This window comes from Hypomesus nipponensis, chromosome 26 (genome assembly GCF_054491055.1).
Source record: "Hypomesus nipponensis isolate SF chromosome 26, ASM5449105v1, whole genome shotgun sequence".
Taxonomy (NCBI): Eukaryota; Metazoa; Chordata; class Actinopteri; order Osmeriformes; family Osmeridae; genus Hypomesus; species Hypomesus nipponensis.
The window spans coordinates 2,183,228-2,208,999 of record NC_140386.1 but is presented as its reverse complement, the minus strand read 5'-3'; the positions used below and the strand labels follow the sequence as shown (position 1 = coordinate 2,208,999).

Sequence of the window (25,772 nt, the reverse complement as noted above, 5' to 3'; positions counted from 1 at the left end):
GGTGAAGGAGTCGGGCTAGTTCACCCTACTTGCCACGGGGAGAATGTCCCTGTACTTACTGTAAGTCGCTCTGGATAAGAGCGTCTGCTAAATGACTAAATGTAAATGTCTCTTTCTCATTGAAATCGGCAGTGTGGGCGGCCATACTGGGCGAGATTGGTTGTGCATATGGCGGCAGAAAAATTGGAGGAATGGGGTGGAAAGTTTGGAAGTTACGAAGTTACGTAGGTGGCATCTATGAATTATCATAGACCTAGACCAAGCTACAGAGCTCTTAAAGATGGCATCTCCGTTTTTTCTATGGAAACAAACATCTTTCAAGTTACGGCTCTTCCAGTTTTGCGCAGAATAGAGGCTTTTTATCAATCCTAAGAACGTACAGCTCCAGGTAAATCAGGGATCTGCTAATTTTCCTTTTTGTGCTCGTGCCCTGAGCACAGTTCCAGGCAACTTTTCTTGACGTAAGCAATTAAATGGGGTTACATTTTACCCATTTCGGATTGTTTTCAAATAGAGCAAATATCAGCAAAAATATTGTACGAAAAAGGTAGTTGTATGAGCCAGGTTTGAGAAGAAAAATGTTTTTTGGGAGGGCGGAGAAAGTTTTGCATATGTTAACTTGAGTAAATAGAATAAAATTGACCGGACGATCCAGGTACCAAAGCGGAAATGTGTGCACACGGCCCTGCCATCTCATCCCCTTTTATGATAATTAACGGTGCGTTTACCTATGCTAAATAGGAGCAACAAGCTTTCAACTTATGACATATTGGGATTCATCATTCTGGAATGCTCCTCTGTCTCTATGGTGCAGCCAAATGCCAAAAATAAATATAATTGGTTAGTCATATGTGTTTTTAATTTATTTCCATTGCCATCATTATTTATTTCTGAAAGAGAACATGTGTTAAGTTAAAGGGCCTGGGCCAGCTTTGAACCCTTACCCTTCCTGGTGTATGCATTAGTCAAGTGAACCACCAGGATGTATGTTAATGTCTATTCATTGATTTACCACCAGTTGGTCACACCCACATACAATACAGTGGTAGAGAATTGAAGAGTAAATTAGAAAAAAGATCATTGGACCAACGTAATGTCAATATTGTATTGTGGTTGTTAGGGAGGACATCCTTCCTTGGAACGTTATTTTACATGTTTTGGTTTTGGCTGTTTATTAGGATTCCTCTGTCAGGAGGGAACCTAATGGAATTGCTGGTATTATTAGGGTTCCTCCAGTAGGAAGAACAGGCCACGCCCAGAAGTCCAATTTTCAAAGTGATGGCATTTCCACCCCATTCCTCCAATTTTTCTGAAACTGCAACTGTGTTCATGCATTTTTCATGCGGAACAAAAAGCCTCGAGGACCCATAAAGTCCGCCATGATAGATTTAGCTGTACAGTGAAAACTCTGGAAAACCTTTAAAATTATTCTTCTCTTGAATGAAAGGTCCAATTGATTTGAAATTGTGTACAGATGTGTAGAATTTATGTCTTTCAAAAAGTTACTAGGGAAAAATGAATCAAATACAACATGGCTGAAAGGGGTGTATTTAGGTAAGTGTACAAATTGCCTCAATATGTTTGTGTCATTAAATCAAATGTCATTTTGAATGATGGTTTTTCAAACCTTTACGGTGACACCCCGCTGAAGTACCGTGCAAAGTTTCACCTTGATATGTGAAAATATGACTGAATTACAGCTGTTTGAGGAAAAAAATTAAGTACATTTAATTGATAGAAGAGATCCTGCCCTGAGGAGGACAGCAGGAGCCCCATCACCACTTCACACAACCTTTCCCCTCTTGCCTACCCTGCAGGTGTCACTGTGGAACTGATTTTTTTCATTGGAGAGTTACATAAGTTTGAAAATGATACCGAGATTTGGTTATGGTTTTTCTCAACCATTACTCTTTATGTTTTTATCTCCTCGCCTCTCAGAAATAGAGGAGGACCAACCTTCTCTCCCTCCATGGACCAAATTTGCATGGTTGTGATACAGCAGTTGTATTTTGCGATTTTCAATGGAAGTATAACCCCTGCATCAATAATTTGTAGCTGGGACTTGCAGCTCTATAGCTCGCTCTGCATGCGTGTTTGTGGTCACAGGTAGTGTAACCTAATGCTTATTGTCATTCTTGTCCACTAGGAATAAGTGTCCAAACTAGTCTAATGTTGGAGACATACACTTACATATCAATTCTACCCAAGAAATACTGTGTCCCAATAGACTGTGTTACAATATTTATACATTTGATATGGTGAATGAATTGTTTTTCTAAATGTATGTTTTTGCTAAAGCTTGACCTGACCTAATCTGATTCACCAGATGGTTTATTACACGTAAATATCTGGAAAGTCGTCCTTGGAAACGGGAAAAGGACAGGTGCTTGCTGTGCCCCAGTAATTGGTAGTTACCAATTGACTTTGTTTCTCAGTGTAAAAGAGAGTGGATGAGAGGCAATGCTCTGGCCATCCATGGGACGTGATTTTGCATCCCCTGTACACGTGAGAGACATGCATGGGGTTAGCCAATAGCGCCACAGAAGAAAAGAATGAGAGACAATGACATGGGAGCGATAGACGCTAGTTGTGTTTGTATAGTGGGGAAAACACCATATAAAAGTTTACTATAGTTCCAGTAGTTATTTTTTCTTATAGTAAAATAAATTAAAGAATGCCTGTACTTCATCGTCTAGTGTTCTTACCGACACTCCATGGTAACAACTAAATGAAACATTGAGCCAACACACGACCTCCCTGACACTCATTGCATTCATTTAGATTGATCTTCTGGATAATAAAAGAAACACAGCATCCCAATCAATGCAGTTTAACCAAAAGCACAAACTGAACTGAAACGTGTCTGCAGAATTCATAAGCGTGCGTTCTTTGCTTGCTATAATAGCCACTGCATCACACACACATAAGTCCAGGTGTCGGCATGTCAGAATTGAGGTATGCTAAACATTACAAAACTAAAGAAAGTTTCAAAATAATAGGCCTACCGATCATCTGATATTGAATCAAACATAATGACAACTGTACTTGCGCTCGTTATTGTGAAAATAAATTGGCTCTCGCATAAACTATTAATGTCCCTACCAAAGCTGATATCATACTGTACGTATTATGATTAGAGGCCTGTGCCCCAAGAGAGCTTTATGTCTAGCTACGCCCCTGGCACGCACTTTCAAAAAACACTTGGCAGGTTATTGGAGAAACCATCTCTCAATCACCATCTATCACAGGCAGGCAAACTTCAACCATATCAGTAGTTGCCAGGAGTTCCTCATGGGACGCTGATTAGTCTGAACCATCGTGATAAAGAATAACTTGGAGCTTGGAGAGATGGTTGGGATCTCGCAAGGTTAGACTTTACTACACAAATTGGACCCTCAGACACTCCGTTCCAAGCCGTCTGACTGAACTCAACTGACTCACAACCAAAGAAACCAGACGGGTAATTGACTGTTTGTAATAATTTGGTCGATAGGCCAGGCTTGAAATACATTCATGCTCCAAGAAGCACGTTATGACACAGGTTATGATGTGCATTTTAAAGCATACATTCTTAAGATGCAATTCAGTTTGATTTGTAATATGTCATTACTATGTTAATACTTGCTATTAGTTATACTTAATGGAGATGCAGCTCAGATAAAGTGTGATTCCATCCTGAAGCAGATTAAGTACTAAACAATCAATGGATGGCCAAAGCATGTTACAGACCGAACTTGAAATCTTATTGGAAGAAAGTGATAGTAACACATGGAGATTTAGAGTACATAAATGTACTGGTACTGCTAAAAGAGAGCTGCGTAAGAATTCTGGGTGTACGCGTTCTATTTCTCCCTTGCTTTCCTGCGTTTGGAGGAAGCTGGTCACTGTTACTATGCAACTATATTTGTTAATATCATAATAATTATTACTATTATTAGTACTACATTTGTAATATACTATAAGTGCCTGTTATGGCTCGTTGCTTAACAGTACAGTCTAATATAAAATGCAGGGGAATTACCTTAAAATTGAGTGGCATGAGTTTGGCTCCATACACCAGTTCACTAATGTTCTGGTATGTTTCATTGAACACAAGGAACTTGTCTCCGAATAGACGGTTGGCTGAGATCAGTTCTGTTGTCTTGTCTTTCTTACGGTACAGGCGACAGTTGAGTTTTGCAAAGAAGAAATGTACTTGGTCGGATGTCTTCTCTTTAATTGTATCAAACTTAAAAACCTGATTTGGAAACAGAAAAGGGGTGGTTGGTAGACTGTATTTTTACTTATAGATATTCATCCAGTCTGTTAAAAATAAGTTGAAGGAAAAGAAATAAAAGCAAGCATATCAAATGACAAATAATTCAGCAGTTTGTTTTGTAAATGTACTTTGTGCATAACCATTATCACAAAACAGTATATTATTCCAGTTCAGATATTTTAATTTTGGTTTAGAGATGCTCTTACATTCATGATCTGCTTCAGCGTGTCATTGCAAGCACCCAACTTTGTCATGGCAAAGGCAGTGGAGATACTAATGGGTGACAGAAAGATATTAGCATCTTGGGGTTTGCTTTGGGCCAGCTGCTTGAACAAGGACAATGCAAAAAGGCTGTTAGCCTTGGATAACTCCCACACCCTGGGATTTGTTGCCTCAGGGACCTTCTCTGAATCTGTATCCCCAGTGAGTGCCTCATCTGGGCTGCGGTAGATGCACTTAGGCTCCAGGGGCAGGTCTCTGGGCTTGGCACTGCATATATCATGGGCACCACAAGAAGATGATAGAATGGAAAGCAGCAGCCATGTGCATGTGGTCAGCTTCATCCTGTGTGAAATCATACATTTTGAAGTCAATATTTCATAATATTATATCCTAGAGGGGAGGAGACTATCTAAACAATAATCACCTTTATATTAGCAAGTAAGAAATCCCAGCCCCCTTCAAGATACATTTATAAAATGTGAATCAATAATAATAATAATAATACTTTATTTATATAGCACATTTCATACAAGAATTGCAGTTCAAGGTGCTTTACATAAAATCAATAAAAACAATAATACATGTAATAAACCATTTCTGAAATATAAAAATAGATAAATAAATAAATAGTAAAATGCTTTGGTAAAAAGATAGGTTTTAAGTTGTCTTTTGAAAATGTGTAGCGTGTTTGCTTCCCTAATATTTATGGGTAATGTGTTCCATAGTTTTGGGGCGTAGTTGACAAAGGCTGCATCACCAATCTTCTTATGACTGCTTCGGGTGACCTAATAGGCCTGCATCTGATGATCTCGGTCTTCTAGCTGGTGTGTAGTTAGTAGCGCGTTAGCAATTTAGCTACGTCCTTGTCCATTTAGAGCTTTGTATGTGAGAAGGACCTTAAGTCAATTCTGAAGGTAACAGGAAGCCAGTGTAAAGTAGCTAGGACAGGACTAATGTGTTCTCTCCTTTTAGTTTTGGTTAATAATCTAGCTGCATAGCTTTGAATGAGCTGTAGTCTTTCAGTGGTTTTCTTGGGAAGACCAGCGAAAAGTGCGTTACAGTAGTCCAGCCGGCTGGATATAAAAGCATGAACTAGCTTCTCTGCATCATTTTGGTTTATGAATGGTCGTATCTTCGCTAGCAACGTTGTGAGAAGAGAACGATCGACATTGACATGGGAGCGAGAGATGCTCGTTGTGTTTGTACAGTGATGAAGTTTATAGCAGAGCCTGTTTAAGGAAAGCCTTGCCACTCCCTATTAAGCCCCATTGTACCGAATTTGGTTGCAGTTCCACCAGAGTTCCACTGGGAGTGATCGCGAGCGAGTGCATGTTGAATGGGAGTCTATGGAGCTAAACGGCTAAATTTGTCTCTTTTGCCTGATTGTCGTTGAGAAATCTCCGATTTGATTGTAGTTTTTGCATGTTCAACGTGGATTATAGGTCGAAAGTTGAATGAACGAGTAGTTATGTACTTTTGATTTCTTACAGGGTGAGTCGTTGTTGCCTATAACATGCTAGCATTCTGCTAAAAAATGCTGATTGGTTAGTGAAGGACTGATACGACCAGAGCTCTTGCTTGCTCTTGCATCCGAAGCGGAATCAGAATGTTAGAGCATTAGCAACATTAGCAACAACATTAGCAAGCCAAAACTCTTTCTAGCATGTGTATTGACAGGAAGAGCCTAACCTGTCAGCTGTGTTGTCGATGCCCTGAGAGAAAAAAGTAAGTGACCAGAGCTTGCCGTAAAGCAGTAGCTCTGGTCGTACGATGTGTATGACGTCAATTACATTTTCAAAAGCTTTTTAAAACAGAAAGGCGACTTAAAAAAAATCTAACAGCCAGCAGTGTGTATTTTTTTTGCCTCCCCTTTTGAATTCAGAATTCAAATTACCAGACAAAAAATTATATCCTGAGAAAAGTGGATTTTGAGGGGTATAGCTCCATAGACCTTTCATTCACTCTGCACTCGCTCGTTAGCGCCCTCACATGGAACTTCAACCAGTTCAGAACCCGGAAGTTTCCCGAGAGTGGCAGTTCTCTCTATATTAGACATTCTCTGTTTATAGTTTCATTTGTTCTTCGTGTGCGTCAATAAATACGAAGTGTGTCATTGCTTTGTTGTTCCGTATTGGTTTATGTACGGTGGCCCACGGATGCACACCACAGCAACATTAGCGAAGCAAACAAAAGTTGAAAACATAACAACATTAACACCCAACACAACGACATTAACAAAAACTTAATATTTGTAAAAACGCTACATTTCAAAAACAATCTACTACTTACAACACAACAGCATTGGTTCACACCACCAGCATTAGCCGAGAACATCGCAACATTAGCCGTTCTTAAAATGAAAATGCATTTCTGGAAATGCATTTGAATTTGAATTGTGGTCACGATTTTGCGGCCACGTTCTTGAAAATGAAAAAGCATTTCCGGAAATGCATTTGAATTTGAATTGTGGTCACGATTTTGCAGCCACGTTCTCAAATTTTACATTTCAAATTGAATTTCGGTATCTATTTGCTGGGGCATATTTTGAAAATTAAATTTCAAATGTCTTTTTTGTTTTCATTTTAATTAAGGGAAAGAATGAGCAGTCTTAAAGAAGAAAATTAAAATGCAAATAGGATGATTAATTACTAATTTCATTTACGAGTTAAATAATGTAGCCACATTCTTAAAATGAAAATGCATTTCTGGAAATGCATTTTCATTTGAATTTTGGTCACGATTTGCTTCCATACATCTCTACTACGTTATGTTGATTCTATTGTTTTCCTCTTACCTCAGTATAACGTTAGCCTAGGTAGCTAGGTCAGTAGGAAATATTTTACGAAAAACTAAGGCACTTGTTCAATGTTAGTGTTGTACATAATTGATAAAAGCATGTTAATTCATTAGATAATTAATTGTGGAGCTGGAAAAGTGCCGAGAACTGTCTAAATAGGAGTGTTTTGTTGAGTTATGTTGAGTGGGGAATTCTACATCCATGTGTGGGCTAACTTAAAGGTGAAATGACATGAAAACTTCATTTTATGAGGTTATTTAACATTAATATGAGTTCCCCTAGCCTGCCTTTGGTCCCCCAGTGGCTAGAATTTTCGATAGGTCTAAACAAAGCCCTGGGTGTTCTTCTCCGCCTTTGACAAAATTAAGTCTCAAACGCTCTGTTTGAAAATCTCCTCCAAGTGACGTAGATACAAGAAAGGTTGACTCCCCTCTCTCTGCTTTGCCCGCCCAGATCATCTGGCCCGCTCATGAGAAACTGAGCTACCACCGTGCAATGGCAAGTGCGATATCAGTTTTTCCCGGAGAGACATTATGGCGAGCAAACAAACGAAGCACAACAGTTGCTCAGTACTTGGATGTAGAAATGCAAGCACAAGTCTTTATTTAATTCCTTCATCCGAGCCTCTGCACAACCAATATCTCAATTTTATTTTCTCTGGAAAAGCGCTGACACAACTTCCCAAAGTTTTGCATGTCTGCGCCAAACATTTCAGCAACTACTGTTTCCTGAACTTGAGCCAACACAAAGCTGGCCTTGCTGAAATTAAATTCTGGATTATTACTAAATCTCCTTGGTCAAGCTACAAACCTTGGACAAGTAAGTTAACTAAAGCTATATCATTTTGTTGCTTTACTGTATATGGTTACCTAGCTTGCTACCCTTACAATGTGGCTGTAACATTAGCTGTGCAGCCAACAGCTGAGTTAACCTACTGTTGCTAAAGTAAAGATCAATTCAAATGGAATCAAGTGTGTGTGTGAACTCAAACGCTGTAACGCCAGTGTTGTACACTTCTTTGTTTTGGATAACCGTTATGCTGTTGGTGTTATGGGCTTGCGCGATATCCGCCTTTCTCCACATTGAAATTACTGAGCTAACGGTGGCTAACTTGCTAGCCACAGTCACTGACGCCACTAACGTCACGAAAACTGGCGTGACTATCTCTAGCAGAACATTAGTTTTGCAGCTCGTTAACTTCTGGGAGATAACTGCTTTACTGCAATGCGGCTGCAGAAACGCCACACAATTGTAATGTGTAATGTACAATATAAGCTAATATTATTAAGGAAGTACATCTACTTTCGTTAACAGTAGTCTACTATTTCACTGAAGCAATAGCATCATGACATTAGCCTCTGTTGCCCGGGCAACACATACTACAGCGGTCTATGATGCATCTGTTTTCAATCGTTAAAATTAACATTCCTCACAAATATATTTTCGTTGTAGGATTTATTATGACATTAGATTACAAGTAAACGATTTGTGGGTGAAATTATCATTACCTGTGGTTTCAAGTGTAGCTCACTGCAACGCTGTAGCCTAGTCTAGTAGCTAACAAAAACATCTCCACAGCTGTTTACAGTACTAGTGACTACTAACCTGAACTCCATTGCCACAGCCTAAACTTTGTCAATCTGTTCATTTCAGCCTAGACCGTATAACGGAAGTAACGTTAAATCGAATTCAAACAACGCAATTGCTACCGAGACAGTCTAGTAGTACAGTACAGTAGTAGCCTACAATTTACAGGGGCACCCTCTCCACACAGCAGGGCTATATCGCATTTTGCCTTGTTACTGACAATGATTGCTATCACTGACATGTTTATGAATGAGTGGTTTTCCCCTAAACAACTGTCAAGCTTAATTACGTTTTTTGGGGGCATTTTTTTTCAGTTAGCCTAGTTCTATTTGAATCGCGATTCCATCTGAGATAGCTACTGCTGGTAACGTGGTTGTTAAAATAAGCTTCAAAAGGTTTTTTTTTATTCATGAATGAATGCAATATGAGTAGGCTAAATGCCTGAATATATCACGAGAAGTGAAAAACTTACAATGACGTTTAAGTCATAGAGATTTTCTCACCGGTCTGCCAAATATTAGTTTTGATTCAACTATGAGGTTGCTGATCACCATTCCCTCTTGAAGGGGAAATGAAAAGACAACTATTTCATTCTACTCCACTCTTAGTATTTTGAGTTGTAAATGAGTAGAAAAGAATATGCTTTTAAATATATGTAATCTTTATAAATAAGTAGGCTATGCATTTTTATATTAAATATACAGAAATATCAGTTGTAAACCCCCCGTTCACACTGCAGCGGCGCGAATCGCTTGCCATCGCTCGCCTTCCCACAGTTCATCACGCTGGGGGGACGTTTCAAACTGATTATGTAGAATGTAGTTCTCTAAAATCACTGTTGTAGTTGTCATGGCCAATTATGCAGACTTGGGTTTACGTACTCGCAACATTGATCAAAGTACAACTTATATTCAAAATACAAAACTGTTTCATAAACATACACGTTGACATGTGTAAAAACGTTTTATTATATTACTCAAAGTCTCTGCTAATCTGTCAATACGACCAGGGAGTTCCAGCTGAGCTACTACTGTACAGTAACTAGCTAGAACAAAGTTACGTACTGTGACGAGAGACTGAATTTGAAAGTACAGAAAACCCACCAGGAGCACCAACAACGTCGGCAAACCTGTGCCAGGCCTCATTCTTTTTATTAATGTCTTTGTACAAAGACAGGGACATATCGCACAGGACTGGATATGCAGCCACACAGGCGATTAGCTTATCCATCTTAAAAACTGAAAGCTAGAACTGTTTACCATGGTTGCTACGTTACGAGAAACAAGAAAACACTGCGATTGGCCATCGCTAGCGAAAATCGCTCCTCATTTGCATAACGCTGAGAAAATCTCAACACACTGTAATTTAAATACGGACCCCTGCAACCAACGCAAGCAAGCACACCCTACAATTTCCCTAGAAATTGTACCCTCTCTAGTTGAAATTATTATGAGTGTGCACCTCTGCAAACCAGGGTGATCAGATGAGAATGGGCAAATTCGAAGCATCTTACAGCAACGGGGCTACGAGCCAGCTGAGTTACTGTCGCTAATGTAAAGGTAGATGGCATTAAGTGTGTGTGTGTGAATTCAAACGCTGTAACGCGAGTGTTGTACACTTCTTTGTTATTTGGATAACCGTTCTGCTGTTGGTGTTATGGCGTGCGCGATATCCGCCTTTCTCCACATTGAAATGACTGAGTGTGCACCTCTGCAAACCAGGGTGATCAGATGAGAATGGCTAAATTCAAGGCATCTAAGCAACGGGGGCTACGAGCCATTGCGATACATCCGTTGTAAACATTAGCGAATGATCCCGCCCTCTCCTGCTCATTAGCATTTAAAGCTACAGACACAGAAACAGCGCATTCTGAGGAAAGCTGATTGTGGGACTACTTGTAGTGGCTATAATTCTGCACCATGGCTGAATTTCGGGAAAAAGAGACTTCAGATACAGTATTAGGGGACCACTAAGGCCTATATAAAAGCATCCTAAAACAGCATGTCATGTCACCTTTAAGTTTGGTTAAGTAAAGCTCTCGTGTGTTTTTCTGTTGCTGCTAGTGATGTGTCATTCGTGAACGATTCGTTCATTTTGAACGAATCCTTATAAGGACTCGGGAGTAACGAGTCCTCTCAACGAGTGATTCGTTCATTTCCCGACTCGGTCCTTCTACGAGTCTTTGGATCATTTTTCACGTGACCTGCATAGGCTCTGTAGCTAGAGGAAACGAACGATTCGTTCATTTCCCGACTCGGTCTTTCTATGAGTCTTTGGATCATTTTTCACATGACCTGCATAGGCTCTGTAGTTAGAGGAAATGAACGATTCGTTCATTTCCCGACTGGGTCTTTCTACGAGTTTTTGGATCATTTTTCACGTGACCTGCATAGGCTCTGTAGTTAGAGGAAACGAAGGATTCGTTCATTTCCCAACTCAGTCTTTCTACGAGTCTTTGGATCATTTTTTCACGTGACCCGCATTGAATTTTTTTAGTAGAGGAAACTGTTTCCTTATTCCCTTTCGCGTGGCCGCTGTTTTAGTAAGACGTGAATGATATTCGCTAACTAAGTCATCATACTGACTAGTTTTGTTATTCTCACTTTACACTTACAGTTTAGTGCAGTGTAATTGTTTGACGTGATAATTAAATGCTAGTGTAATAATACATGACCAAATCATACAAACTCATGATACTGTGATAAATGGGGTCTATTGGCCCAGCAAAGACAATTCAGCACTGATTGGCGCACCTGGGGGTGATTTGAGGAGCGTGTATATAAAGAGCTTGAGGAAGGGAGAGAAGGGCAGAACTGTGAGTGGGCCAGAGAAAGAGCAGGCAGTGTGTGGCCGAGCGGGGTGACCAGAGTCAGAACCAGAAACTGATGCGAGCGGGAGCCAGGGGTGCGCGGAGTCGGGGTGACCAGAACCTGACACTGATGCGAGCGGGAGCCAGGGGTGCGTGGAGTCGGAGAACACGGATCCAGGGAATGGCGGCCAACAACGGCACCAGTTCCACGTTACCTCAACGGACGGGGTGGAATACTGAGTACGGCGTACCCTAGGGCGACGCTACTCGTGCACGCCACTGTTTCGGACCTTCCTGTCGCTCACCGCAAGTTAAGTGGTCACCAGTATGCACTACTACTCCACGTTTGGAGCCAGCAACTGTGGGGACTGGGTTCATTGGGCTGTGGACATTATTTTAATACGGGGCTGGGCGCGTAGGGCTCTGGGTTTTTAGAGGGACAGCGGTAGGCTGCCGGGTTGGTTGTTTCCTACAAGTCTATTTACAGCAATAAAGATATATATTTTCTACGAGCCAGTGTGTGCATTGTTCGATTCACCTCTCCCCCATCCTGTACAAAAGTACGGCCCGCTACAATACATTATTTTAATGCAGGAATTTCTTTTGAAATAGTATCTGCTGGTGCATATGTCATGCACTAACCTACATGAGAATATGATACGTGTTTGCAGTGGACGTATACACGTATACGTTCCCTCCCCCGGTTGAAATGAACGAATGACTCGAAAAAAGATTTGTTCATTTTACTGAACGAGATTCAAAGAACCGAATCAGTAAAATGAACCGAACTTCCCATCACTAGTTGCTGCAGATTTACATTTTCTCACACTCTACATTGTCACCTGGAGTCAGCTCTATAACGGTGGGCCCAAGTTTTTGTGGTGATAATTACTTTTTTGTTGTGCATTATTGTTGTATGGACTGTTTACGTCAAGACCACTGGCTACCCATAACGGCCCGCATCAGATTCAAGACGCTGGTACTTCCGAGCAGTGAACGGGACTGCACCCGACTACATCAAGTCTCTCCTGCAGCCATACATCCCCACCCGCCACCTACGGTCTTCTTCAGACAACCGCCTGGTGGTCCCACCGCTCAAGACCGCCCAGTCCCAACACAAACTCTTCTCCTGCCTGGCCCCCCAATGGTGGAACCAGCTCCCCACCTCCATCAGGTACACTGACTGTCTCCCCACCTTCAAGAGAAGGCTCAAGACGCACTTGTTCCGTGAGTACAACGGTACTTAGGAATGGGTTTGCTGAACCCAATGCTAGTTTCCTCAAGGATCACAATGACTCTTGCTTAGACTGTTGCTCTTGTTGGTTAGTGGCAGCTGATTTAAACTGTTGTATTCTATTTTAGTTAATCCTATTTTTATTTTTTATTTTACTGTTGCTTGCTTTCCTACAGGTACACTTGCACTTAGAGATTCATGTTGTTTAATTGTAACTTGCTTAACTACATGTTCTTATGGTTTCTTCCCTTAAGCACTTATTTTTTGGTGGTTCACAATGTGTGCTTCTTGTTTTTGGCTACCCGCAATGCTTTGGGGCTATCTTGTTGTTATTATCAGTGACCTATGCACTTTGTAAAGCTCTCTCTTGGAAGTCGCTTTGGATAAAATAAAAATAAATGTAATGTAAATGTAATGTAAGACCGTTGATGGATGTTCTTTCAGTCAGACATTCACTTGCAAGTATTTCAAAAAACAAAATTTACGGCGATGAAAAACAATCTGATCTTGGTAATCATGAGTTTTGGCAAAGTTGTAACATGGAAGTGAACTAGTGTTGCACAGTACACCTCTTACATAGCTTCAGTGTTCCTGTGCATACATATGAGACTCTGACAGAACGCCATCTCTGTAGCACTCCATCCAGTCCAGAACCTGGGGTCCTGAAGTCTCGACTTTTCCGATACTCAAACGATGCAATGTTAATATACCTCTCTGATCTAACGAGTCTGACGAGCTGTCGTGACCTGCGGGTCACATGACATTGTGAAGGTTAAAAGAAAATGCTTTTTGTTTTTCTATTGTGTAAAGTTATTGCAACAAAACGATGGTTCGAATGACCCGAAGATAACACAAGGGTTAAATTGACTGATTAATACTGTAAATGTGCAGACATTCCTTTTTCATTAAAAGTACATATTTAGTATTTATACATTGTTGTAGTTGTTTGTTTTTTTTACTTGGAACAACCACAATTCTACAGGAAATCACTGTAGGTACACGGGGCATTTTCATAAATTAACTACTAGATAGCCTACATTTACATTGCCGTAAATGTAGCTATCTTTATGTACTATGCTTGTTTTTCCACTGTCCAATGAACATTTTTGTATCTACTAATTCTTTAAATTCATTGTCGTTTTTATTTAACAATTCTTAGTCATTATTCTTAAAAAAAAACAATAATTTAATAAGAAATTACTGTAAATAGACTGGAATGTTCCATGTAGTAACAAACAAATGCCCTAAAATTACGGAGATTAACCTTTTAAGGTAGTTAGTTTTAAATGTATTTTAACATAGTATTTCTTTTTTTTTTTGCGATTTAATCAACATTTAAGAACAATAATAAACTGTAATTTGATAAATTTTGACTAGACCGTGATTACATGTAATTTTGTGGTATGGTTATTTACTGTAATTTTACAGAATCGGTCTGGAAACTTTGCTGCCAGTGCTTTCTGTTTTTTTACGTGATTTTTTTTTTACAGGGTTTTTTACAGTTCGGGACGGGAATCAACTAGATTAACAACATTTCATGTATGTGTGACAACCATTTGCTAAACTTCAGGGATGCAAACAGCGCGCTTTTTGGCACCTCTCGCTTTTTTCACGTTTAGTTTGGGTGACTTGCGTGAATTTTACTGTCTGCGGTGGGTAGCCTACTCAATAAACGGACTCCAGTCCGGATCTGGACCGCAATACCTAGACGCAATTAGTTGGTGCGTGATTTTGTGCTATAGCCTATATTTTTTTCCAACTAGATGTGTTTTATATCTTCCATGTCCAATCGAAAGCTCCAATCAGGAGCTATAATAACTGTAATCACCATGACAACTCACTCACTCAACGTTGGTTGAGTCCGTTCCAGACCCTGGACTGAATGGAAATTTGGTGAGTGGACTTTTTGAGTTTCTAATTGAGTACCCCTGTTTTAAGGGAAACCGAGCTCCCCTTGCAGTCTTAAAGAAATCTCCTGTCATGGATTTTATTAGGAAGGTGACCAAGGCATACACAGCTTGTGGCAAGTAGAACAAACTACCTCTCAAAAGTAAGATTCTACAGGCCTTGTAATCCATTGATCTTGTGGTGAGGGGCCATTCCCAGGCTGTTACTCAGCTGAAGGTGTTGGCTAGGATCATCAACATTTAGTGCCCTTAAAGGTGGCCAAGAAGAAGAGGAAGAAGGAGTAAAACCAGAAGAAGTGCTAGATAAATTAGTAAGAGTTTATGTCTCGGAATAAAAAATTCAATATTATATTACAAAATTAGCGTCGGTGTATTTTGATCTTCAGAATGTAATTTTACTCATTTTGTGCATATAGGGGTGGGCAAGAGATGTCAGGGGGTTAGTGGCAATGTAAGTATGGATATTTGCCACGGGGCTTCAATTACTTCTTTCTTTTTTGACCATACATGTGTTTGCATCCAGAAATGGCTTGAGGCAACTCAAGCACATTTGCAGGCAACTTTTATTGACGTAGGCAAATGAATGGGGTGCTAGTTTACCCATTTCGGATTGGTTTCAGTCTGGAAAAATTCTTCTGTGAAAAAGCTAGTAGTATGAGCCAGGTTTGAGAATCGAACATAAATTATTGGGGGAGATAGTTTTGTAAATGTTGACTGGAGTTAATAGAATAAAAACGACCGGAAGAGTCGGAAACCTAACCGTAAATGCAATACCACCTACATCCACCAGGGCCGTTGCTTCAAGCCGCGGGGCGAGGGGTGGGGGCTTGGTTCACCTACAGAGCAAACCACTGGAGCTCTATGGAATCAAATTAGAGTCAATAATAATATGCAGGAGCAGAAAACGATTTGCAGGAGCAGAAATAGTTTAGCATTTGTAAAAAAGTGTTGTATTGTACGAATTATCTTTGACAAACACTTTTTTTCTGCTCCTGCAAATCTTGTTCTGCTCCTGCTAATCGTTTTCTGCTCCTGCTAATCTTGTTCTGCAGCGAAACACTGGTGGTGGTAATGCATACAGAGAGCTTTTAAGAGTTTATCATTTGCAGACGATGTAAGCTAGGCTATTATACAGAAATTGTTCATGGTATAATTAAATTAATGTATTTTCTTTAAAACTTGTCAGGTGGGAAGTCATCTTCTCAACCGACTGCAGTTGAGATTGGAGCAGGCCTCTCAACGACAGCCCATGGATCTGGACTATTTGGAGTTCATTTGTTCAAGCAAAATTACTCTGATAACTTCACTTGAGGTAGATTTCATGGTGTTTGTTCCATGTGGCTTGGTAATACCATAGCATTGCAGATATATACAGCACTTTAAACTAACCTACTTTCAGCCAATCAAGGATTAGCATGTTTACCAAACCATGTCTTTCCTTTTAAGTAAATATAGCTGTAATTAATGTCTTCTTTTTTTTGCTGAATTGTGCCACCCCCAACACTGACTTATAACAAGGGCCATCAGGCTTTTGAATGAACATTGATATGGACATTGATACACTGTCAACACATTGCACTAGTCACTTTACACACTGTCACTTTCAGACACTTGTTGCTCTTTCAGCTACTCGTTGCATCAGCAATATTGCACTAATTGTAGGTAACACTTGTCTTAGGTTAGCTTAAGTTGTATATTAGCATAGCTGCGGGAACATATTTTATCAGGGGGGTGCTGGGGTAGCCTGGTCCTAACCAGACCCTCGTACATTTCATTTGTACAGAGGGTCTGGGATCGCCCCATTGACAAGCGTTAACTTCCTTGAAGGCGGGTCCTCTGTTGAAGTTTAAAACTATTGGATCCGCCCAAAGCCACTCTGATCTGCCATAACCAATCGCAAGCGTTCGTCTAAGCCAACTCCTTCACCACTACTGTAACGGAGCTAGCTGCCGTAGCTGGAAAATCTAACTTTTGCGAACCCCGTGGGGAGGAGGGTTACAACATCATGGCCACCTACAAAACTCAGCAAGGAATGTTCTTGCTCCGGCTTTAACTTATGGATATTCGGCAGCATTGCCACAACCGCAGAATAACTTCGCTCACATCTTTCTCCGCCGCCATTACTGAACTACTCAAACTAGTGCAAGACATTAACGTCATCGTTCTCAGCCACTCCCTTTGTTCGCTGATTGGACCTACAAAAAAATTGTTTCTGAAAACCGACTTCAAAGTCAAACTCCCAGACCTAGTACAGAAGCAAAATCCAAATTGAGCAGAAGTACGTAGGAGGGCAGAGCCAGGCTAGTGCTGGGGGGGTGGGGCTTAATGTTGCGGGGCGGCAGGGACGGACTGGGAGTAAAAATAGACCCTGGACTTTGATCCAGACTGGCCCACCAGAACCGGCCCCTGTATACGTCACCACAACTGCCCTGCTAATGCATGCACCTTCTGGGTTTTGACGTGATGCTAGTTCGGGAACTTTGGGGGCCTTTATTTGAGCGCAAAATAGTTGAGCTTTATGTAAAATAAACAGCCGTTTTTCAATTGGTAAAACCTTGTCTTGTGAAGGTGATGTCTTTTTTTCTCTTAATTGTTCAGCCCCACCCTTACGTTTCTTAAGAGTTTTGGCTTGCTAATGTTGTTGCTAATGTTGCTAATGCTCCGACATTCTGATTCTGCTTCGGATGCCATCAAGCGGGAGCTCTGGTCGTATCAGTCCTTCATTAACCAATCAGCATTCATTAGCAGAATGCTAGCGTGTTATGGGCAACAACGACTCACCATGTAAGAAATCAAAAGGACATAAGTACTCGTTCATTCAACTTTTGACCTATAATCCATGTTGAACATGCACAAACTACAATCAAATCTGAGATTTTTCAACGACAATCAGGCGAAAGAGACAAATTTAGCCGTTTAGCTCCATAGACTCCCATTCAACATGCACTCGCTCGCGATCACCCCAAGTGGAACTGTGGTGGAACTGCAGCCAAATTCGGTACAATGGGGCTTAATAGGGAGTGGCAAGGCTCTCCTTAAACAGGCTCTGGTACAGTGGATCTAACCTGGCTCTGCTATGTACTTCCATTTAATTTTCATTTCCCTATATATATTCGCCGGTTTTCTCCGGACAATTTTTACCTGTCCAATCAGCGAACAGAGAGCGTGGGTGAGAACAATGACGTTGAGGTTGTGCGCTAGTTTGAGTTGTAGTTCAGTAATGACGGCGGAGAAAGATGCGAGCAAAGCCATTCGGTCCGGTGTGGCAACGCTGCCGAATATTCAGAAGTTAACGCCGGAGCAAGAACAATATTTGCTGAGTTTTGTTTGTGGCCATGATGTTGTGGCCCTCCTCCCAATGATTTGTCCAGCTCGCTCCGTTGAAGGAGTTGGCTAACACAAACTCTAGCGATTGGTAATGGTAGATCCAGAGTGGCTCTGGGGATGCATCATAGACCGCTGTAGTATGTGTTGCCCGGGCAACAGAGGCTAATGTGATGCTTCAGTGAAATAATAGACTACTGTTTCCGAAAGTAGATGTAACTACTTCCTTATATCAGCTTATATTGTACATTACACTTCACAATTGTGTTTCATATCACAAAGTAAAATGAGTAAATGGTTATCACCCTGGCCTATTTGCTTGTGGCGTTTCTGCAGCTCCCTTGCAGTAAAGCAGTTAGCCTAGCTATCTCCCAGAGTTAACGAGCTGCTAAACTAATGTTCTGCTAGAGGTAGTCATGCGATATTTCGTGACGTTAGTTCATATAGATGAAACGTGATCGTTGCAGTGCATCAAAGGCAAATCTAACCCATATGTGCTGTTCATGCTCTAAACAGAGACAATTTTGGTTGTCAGTTTTTGAAATTTTAAAGTCAGCTTTTAAATTAAGAATCAACCGTAACCCCATAATGGCCCTGTTTGGTGTCAGTGACAAAGTTCCTATAACTAAAAATTAAGAAAATGCCTTGGATTTCGTAACTTAAATAGCTAGAAGGAGAACTCAGGGGATCAACCAAAACATTTGACAACACATGGGACCCTTTCATAATCTATGTTAAGAAGAATGTACTTCATCTTTAAAGTAACTTGACAAATACACCTCTTTTTATTTATTTTTATATATGTGACTCTGTCCAGTGAAAAGGGTCTGTTTGCATCACGGTGCAGTTGTGGCTACGTATAGCGTGGGGGTACTAGCTGTAATGTTTCATATGTAGGCTGTGTTTGTACAAAGTACGACCTCCGAATCAAGTAGTGAATTGGCAGATTTGATCTCTAAATATAATGTTTCACAAGTAGTTGTGTAAACTTTCAAGCATATCTTTAGTGTTCAATGTAGTCAGTACAAAAATACTGGGTGATAAAACACACATATCTAGGATAAGTCAAGAAAACAGGATACTGGAACATGATTGAGTGCGAATATTGTTTTCTTTTTCTTTTCTTTACTGCAGTGAAATAACCACTCGACACTTCTGATGATTAACACAAAACAATCACACCTCTCTTGAGGCCTGAAAAGGTCAAAAATCTTTCAAGCCGAATATCAGGGCTCGAGCTTTCCAGGTTTACCAACATTCAGATACACTGAATCTTCTCTAACTATTTTCCAGATTTCAATGAAAAATACACATCATTTGAAAGCTTTTTTTTTAACACATAAGCTGACAGTTTTTTTTATTTTTTTTTATCAACTTTGTGTTGATTGATTAGGCAATTCTACCTTTAAATATTTATGATTACAAGCTAAGTGAAAAGGCAATTAAAGGCAATTAACTAAATAGAATTGTGTGATAATCCGTTACAAAAAGAAGTTGCTTACTGCAGCATCAATTTAGCAGACGCTTTAATCCAAAATTCAAATAACAGCATCTTTTCAATCTAAATTAAGATTGTTTTAAGGGCATGAGGATTTTTGGACCATGTTCTCTATTGCCTACATTCACGATCATATTTATTTTATAACTTTTTCTTAATAAAAAAAAAAGAAAAAGTAAAACTTGTACATTTATGTAAAAGATGTAAAACATTTTTTTCAATATGTAATATGTAAATTACATGTATGTAATTACTCTTTAATTGCAGATTAAGAACAGGTTTCTGTTTTGACATGCCTATTACACAGTATTCACCTCCTTATGTTGTAACAAGGACAGTAATGAAAAATATAAATGATTAGGTAAACAGGCTAAATTGCTGAGTATCATAAGCTTATGCTCGGTATCATGGGAGGGGTTAGTAATGGAGGAATTATAAATTACTGGTACATTGACTAAAATAAGTTACAGTTTGTTACTATAAATGCTGATGAATCAGCAATTGGATAGTGAATGAAAAACATTCTCGAAACTAGAGTAGGTGTCATTAACTGTCATATACATAATGATATTCCTGAACATTACAAGTTAATTAAGACATTTTAGGCATGAAATAATTCTTACCTTGGATTTATATTTTGTAAAATTATTTCGAGACCTGGTTGTGAGCAAAGAGCTGAGCATAAGTCTGTCTCATAGGGACAGGGTCAGTGTACTGCAGTGCATGATGGGGGTGGAGAAATTCATTTGCACAACACAACCTTTGTAGTATTGATTGCTTCAGTTCAAATGGAACATTCCCCATGTCAAGTCATCCTGTAAAAATGTTTTTTAAATGTTTTGTTCCCTGACCATTTATAGCTTTGGCTGTGTAATTTGCATAATTGGCTGAAGTTTCACCTCAATTTGAAATCTGTAGCATGACTTCTGTTATTCGAGACTCCAAGCCAACACTAACAGTTTTCAAATATTGAAAGGGATTTTTTAAATGTTGGTGCTAGTAGAGGCTTGTAAGCAGAAATGTCTCTCATCTGTACTTTATTGGGACAAATCCAATAAAGATATTCTAGTTTTAGTTTTTATTAACTTTTTATTGTAGAGTAAAAACATTCAAACACACCTATACTTGTGAAATAAAAGTGTTAACTAGAACCATATAGGGTTTTTCGGCTTGTCCCAAAAGGAGAACCCTTTATGATACCATCTGGTTTCTGTCTTTCCCTGTCCTAGGTCTTTCTGTCTGTCTCCCTGGGTTCCAGTCCTGGTTTTGTCACTCTTCCTGTCTCCCTGCACCCCTTATCTCTCACTCCAATCACTCAGCTTTTGTCAATTGTGTGATAACCCTGCGCTGTATATATGTTGGCTCCCTTTGTCAGTCGTTGTTGCGTTGTATGAGTATTCCCGGTGCGACTTTGTTCCTGCCTCATTCTACTTGCATTTGAGTCCACCGCCGGCACTCACCTCCTAACACTTGGAGCCCTTTTAGAAGATTATTTCTAGAACCTGACATAAAGGGTTATATCTAGAACCGCCTGGGAAAGGTTCCACCCAGATCCGCGTTTGAGAGGCTGTTCATACTAGGGGGGTATTCGTCGTAGCTCGCTAAGCAGTTTAGCGAGCTAACTTTCAGGCTAAGATAAAACACGCCCCTCTTTTTGGTTCGTGGAAGCAAGTTTAGATAAATCACCATAGTAACATATCAAGTAGCACTAACCTGCTCGAGAGCAGGCTAACGTAAGTGTATCTGGATAAGCTTGCCACACCCCCGGAAAATAATTGGCAGCTCCCTTTTTGAGAGACCCAGCTGACCAAGGAGATATATAGTTCGATTAGCTTTCCATACCGATAGTTTTTCGCGATCGCCAAGATCCTTTATTTCACACGGATGAGTTCTTGTTTGAGCGATATCGATTCAGCCGACAAGGACTCATTTATTTGCAAGACCTTCTCGGGCCGTACATTGCAAATATCACAAGCCGCAGCAAGCTATGCTTTATGAGCTTATGCTGCTGTGTGAATATGTAACGCTATGTTTTAAGAAATGCCTAATCTGTTGTGCCTGTGCTTTATTTGTTTCACTGTGGGAGAGTGGGAAACGTCATATCGATTCCTTTTTATGTCTTGACGTGAAGAAGTTGACAATAAAGCTACTTGAAACTTTTACTGTGCTTTAGACTCTCTTCATAGCCTTGAGGTTTTTCGCGTCAGGTAGGCTACATTTTTATACAGTATAGGCGATGCAGAAAACATTGGCAAAGCCGCAGCATGCGTTGCTGGAAGAAAAGTGTAGGCCTACTTGGCGCTTAACCAGCTGGCATGTCCCAGTCAATGAAATCAAAGACGGATTTACACATAGGCCTACATGCATATACATATATATAGGGTGATATCAGCTAAAATGGGCCATCATCTGTGTCCCTCACAAACACACCTACACATGTGTTGGAGTGTGTGTGTGAGTGTGTGTGTAAGGGTGTGTGTGTCATACCATGACCCCCCCCAACAGTAATAATGGTAGTAGATATTTTATGTACAGTTAGTATGGCGAACGAGAAGGAAGCGAGAGGAGAGGAGAGAGGATGGACCAGAGAGGAAAAGATACAAAGATAAAAAAGGGATGGAAAGGAAGGCCAAACAATTACAATCTGTGGAAAGAGGAGAGGATGAAGGGGGCCTTAGATGAATACATGGAGGGAGAGAAGAAAGGAATTACAGTGAGTGTACACCTCTTATCAAGAGCATGGGGTGTGCCGCGATCCACACTGCAAAGACGTATCAGTGGAAAGGTGACTGGCAGTGAACATGTGTCAGGGCGGAAGCCCTACCTTCCACAGGAGGCGGAAAGGGAGCTTGCTGCCACCCTCAACACATTGGCGCAGAGGGGGTTTCCCTTCACAAAACGTGATGTCCAGCAAGTGGCCTTTGATTTTGCAGCCAAGAACACCATATCTGGTTTCTTCAAGACAGCAGGGAGGGCCGGATATTACTGGTTTAAGAACTTTCTAAAGCACAACCCAGAGCTTGGGATGCACAAGCCAGAGGTCCTGTCTGCAGCACGGGCTACTCGACTCAACAAAGAGGTGGTTTAACCAGTATGAAAGCCTTTTGGTCGAGCTGGGTATTGAGGGCCCACCGTCACATATATATGGAACTGTGACGAGTCTGGGCTTCAGGATCTTTTTATTTATTTATTATGGCACATATGAATATGTTTGTTTAATGCAGTTCAAATGTTATGTGGCTGTATAAGCAACTGTGTTTTAAAATTAAAATTGATGATAAATTACAATATCCCTTTGCAGTTTCACTGGCCCATTTTATCTGAACAGCTGGTCCATTTTACCTGAAACTGCTCGTGCAAAAAAAGTTGGCACAGCTGATGTTTCAAGAACTGTAGGGCCTAAATAATTATATTTTATTACATCATTTCAACAAAAAAATCAAAAACAGTCATAAGTAATCATAAAAACACATGGAAAAGGTATAGCCTATGGTATTGTATTGTTGTCCCAAAGATTTACCAAAAAGTGTCCCATTTTACCTGATATCACCCTACATATATCCTCATAAGTGTCTATGAATTCGTATCAATTAGATACTCTTTGGCCTTGTTTTTATACTTATTCTGAAAGAGTTGATATCATTATTTTCGCTAGCAAGATCTCAATCGATGATTAATTTCCATTAAGCCTACTGCCAGCAGGCACACAGAAATGTGATCTGATTGATTGGGGTAATAAGGCACTAAAGATGAGCCTATACATTTTACCAAAATACACATTTAGTTTATCGGCAATTTTTTTTGCCAAGATGCCTGTCTTGCTCGGGCAGCGGTGTCGGTGTTTGACTTAGCCATGATAATATGCTTATTGTCTTCGTAGAGACTCATTATAATAGTTTGCTCAGATGGCGAGAATATCACCGCTCTAACTTTCGTCTTTTCCGCCATCATACCGTTAGAAAATCACGGTTTTGGTGATCGACCTTTCCTGCCTTTTGAAGTAGGACGTGCTCGTGCACTTCCCCTGATAAGTTTAGCCTGATTAAAATTAACCACATGATTTGGATGCGGATCAGCCGTCGACGAACCGATATTTGCGGTTCTCAGTTAGCTCGCTAATGTTAACGGGCTAAAGGGACAAATGATTAACTTAGCTTCAACCCTTACGACGAACAGGCCCTAGATGCGCATTTCTCCTCGCAGGTCACCAAGCCTTTCACATCCTCTGAGCTTTCCTTTTTCACATGTAAACCTGACATGGTATATAAACATGGCATAGGCTATATTTCAACAACTTGTTGCTCCAACAGCCGTCGCAACAGCATCCCAACATAACATGGCAACATTTGGCTTTTTGTTGCCGTAGTCTGTAAAATAAGTGCTGTGGATCATAAAACTCCATTCGTTTTATAGACTACCTAAAGAAGGAAACAGACGTCTGAAATGGTTAGCAGCAATTACGAGGACAGAGTGGACACCGAACGAAAGCAGTCGTCCATGCAAAGCACATTTTGTCTCCGGTGAGTACCAACGGAATTTAGCGAGTGAGCTAACGTTAGCTTACACAGACTGTGTTAGCCTGCTAAATCAATAAAGATGCAAACTGAATTATCTAAAACAGTGTTTTTCAACCTCTTTTGAGCTACAGCACATTTTACATTGGAAAATCTTGCGGCACACCACTGACCAAAAATTTTACGAAATGACACTGTAGCCTAATACAGTATATAAAATTGTATGTGCTCAAACCTTTGGTGAGTACAACCATTGTTCTCTCCCAAATATATTTATCATTATTTATTTATCATTATTTATTTATCATTATTTATTTTTCCATAATTAAGTGAAATTGGATAACACTAATGTGCCCCGGTAGCCTGGCTCTTTCCTCCTACGTACTTCCGCTCAATTTGGATTTTGCTTCTGTACTAGGTCTGGAAGCTCGGCTCTGAAGTCGGTTTCTAGAAAGAAAAAAAATTGTAGTTCCAATCAGCGAACAGAGGGAGTGGCTGAGAACGATGACGTTAATGTTGTGCACTACGTTGAGTAGTTCAGTAATGGCAGCGGAGAAAGATGCGAGCAAAACTATTCTCGGGTTGTGGCAGCAACGCTGCGGAATATCCATAGGGTTAAAGCCAGAGCAAGAACATTCCTTGCTGAGTTTTGTTGGTGGCCATGATGTTGTGGCCCTCCTCCCCACGGGGTTCGGGAAAAGTTTGATTTTCCAGCTACGGCAGCTAGCTCCGTTACAGTAGTGGTGAAGGAGTTGGCGAAGGCGAACGCTTGCGATTGGTTATGGCAAATCAGAGTGGCTCTGGGCGGATCCAATAGTTTTAAACTTCAACAGAGGACCTGCCTTCAAGGAAGTTAACGTTTGTCAATGGAGAGATCCCAGACCCTCTGTACAAATGCAATGTACGAGGGTATGGTTAGGACCAGGCTAGTGCCGCGGCACAATGGTTGGGAATCGCTGATCTAAAAATCGTTATTTGGAAGCTGGTACATTTCACAGCTATAAAATAAAAGACAGCGTTAATTTGTTGATTAAATGTTCTTCAAAATGTTTGATAAAAATCTAACATTTACAGAAAGATACAGTCATGGCCGAAATTGTTGGCACCCCAGAAATGTTTCCAGAAAATCAAGTATTTCTCACAGAAAAGTATTGCAGTAACACATGTTTTGCTATCCACATGTTTATTCCCTTTGTGTGTATTGGAACAAAACAAAAAAAACTGAGAAAAAAAGCCAATTGGACATAATGTCACACAAAACTCCAAAAATTGGCTGGTCAAAATTCTTGGCACCCTTTCAAAATTGTGGATGAATAAGATTGTTTCAAGCATGTGATGCTCCTTTAAACTTACCTGGGGCAAGTAACAGGTATATAAAAATAACACCTGGGAGCAGATAAAAAGGAGAGAAGTTCACTTAGCTTTGATTGTGTGTGCCACACTAAGCATGGACAACAGAAAGAGTAGAAGAGAACTGTCTGAGGACTTGAGAACCAAAATTGTGGCAAAATATCAACAATCTCAAGGTTACAAGTCCATCTCCAGAGATCTAGATGTGCCTTTGTCCACAGTGCGCAACATTATCAAGAAGTTTGCAATCCACGGCACTGTAGCTAATCTCC

General features: G+C 40.3%; 1 protein-coding gene across 1 annotated transcript in view; it reads right to left on the bottom strand.

Moving 5' to 3' along the window:
• The window catches only part of serpinc1 (serpin peptidase inhibitor, clade C (antithrombin), member 1), a 33,976-nt gene extending 13,625 nt beyond the window's left edge, over nt 1-20,351 (bottom strand). The window contains exons 1-3 of the mRNA XM_084692665.1: nt 20,260-20,351; nt 4,465-4,822; nt 4,022-4,237 (exon numbers count right to left, since the gene is read on the bottom strand). Coding sequence (XP_084548791.1) covers nt 4,022-4,237; nt 4,465-4,821 — 573 coding nt within the window. The 5' untranslated portion in view covers nt 4,822; nt 20,260-20,351. The remainder of the gene's footprint in view (nt 1-4,021; nt 4,238-4,464; nt 4,823-20,259) is intronic.
• Nucleotides 20,352-25,772: the final 5,421 nt, after the last annotated feature.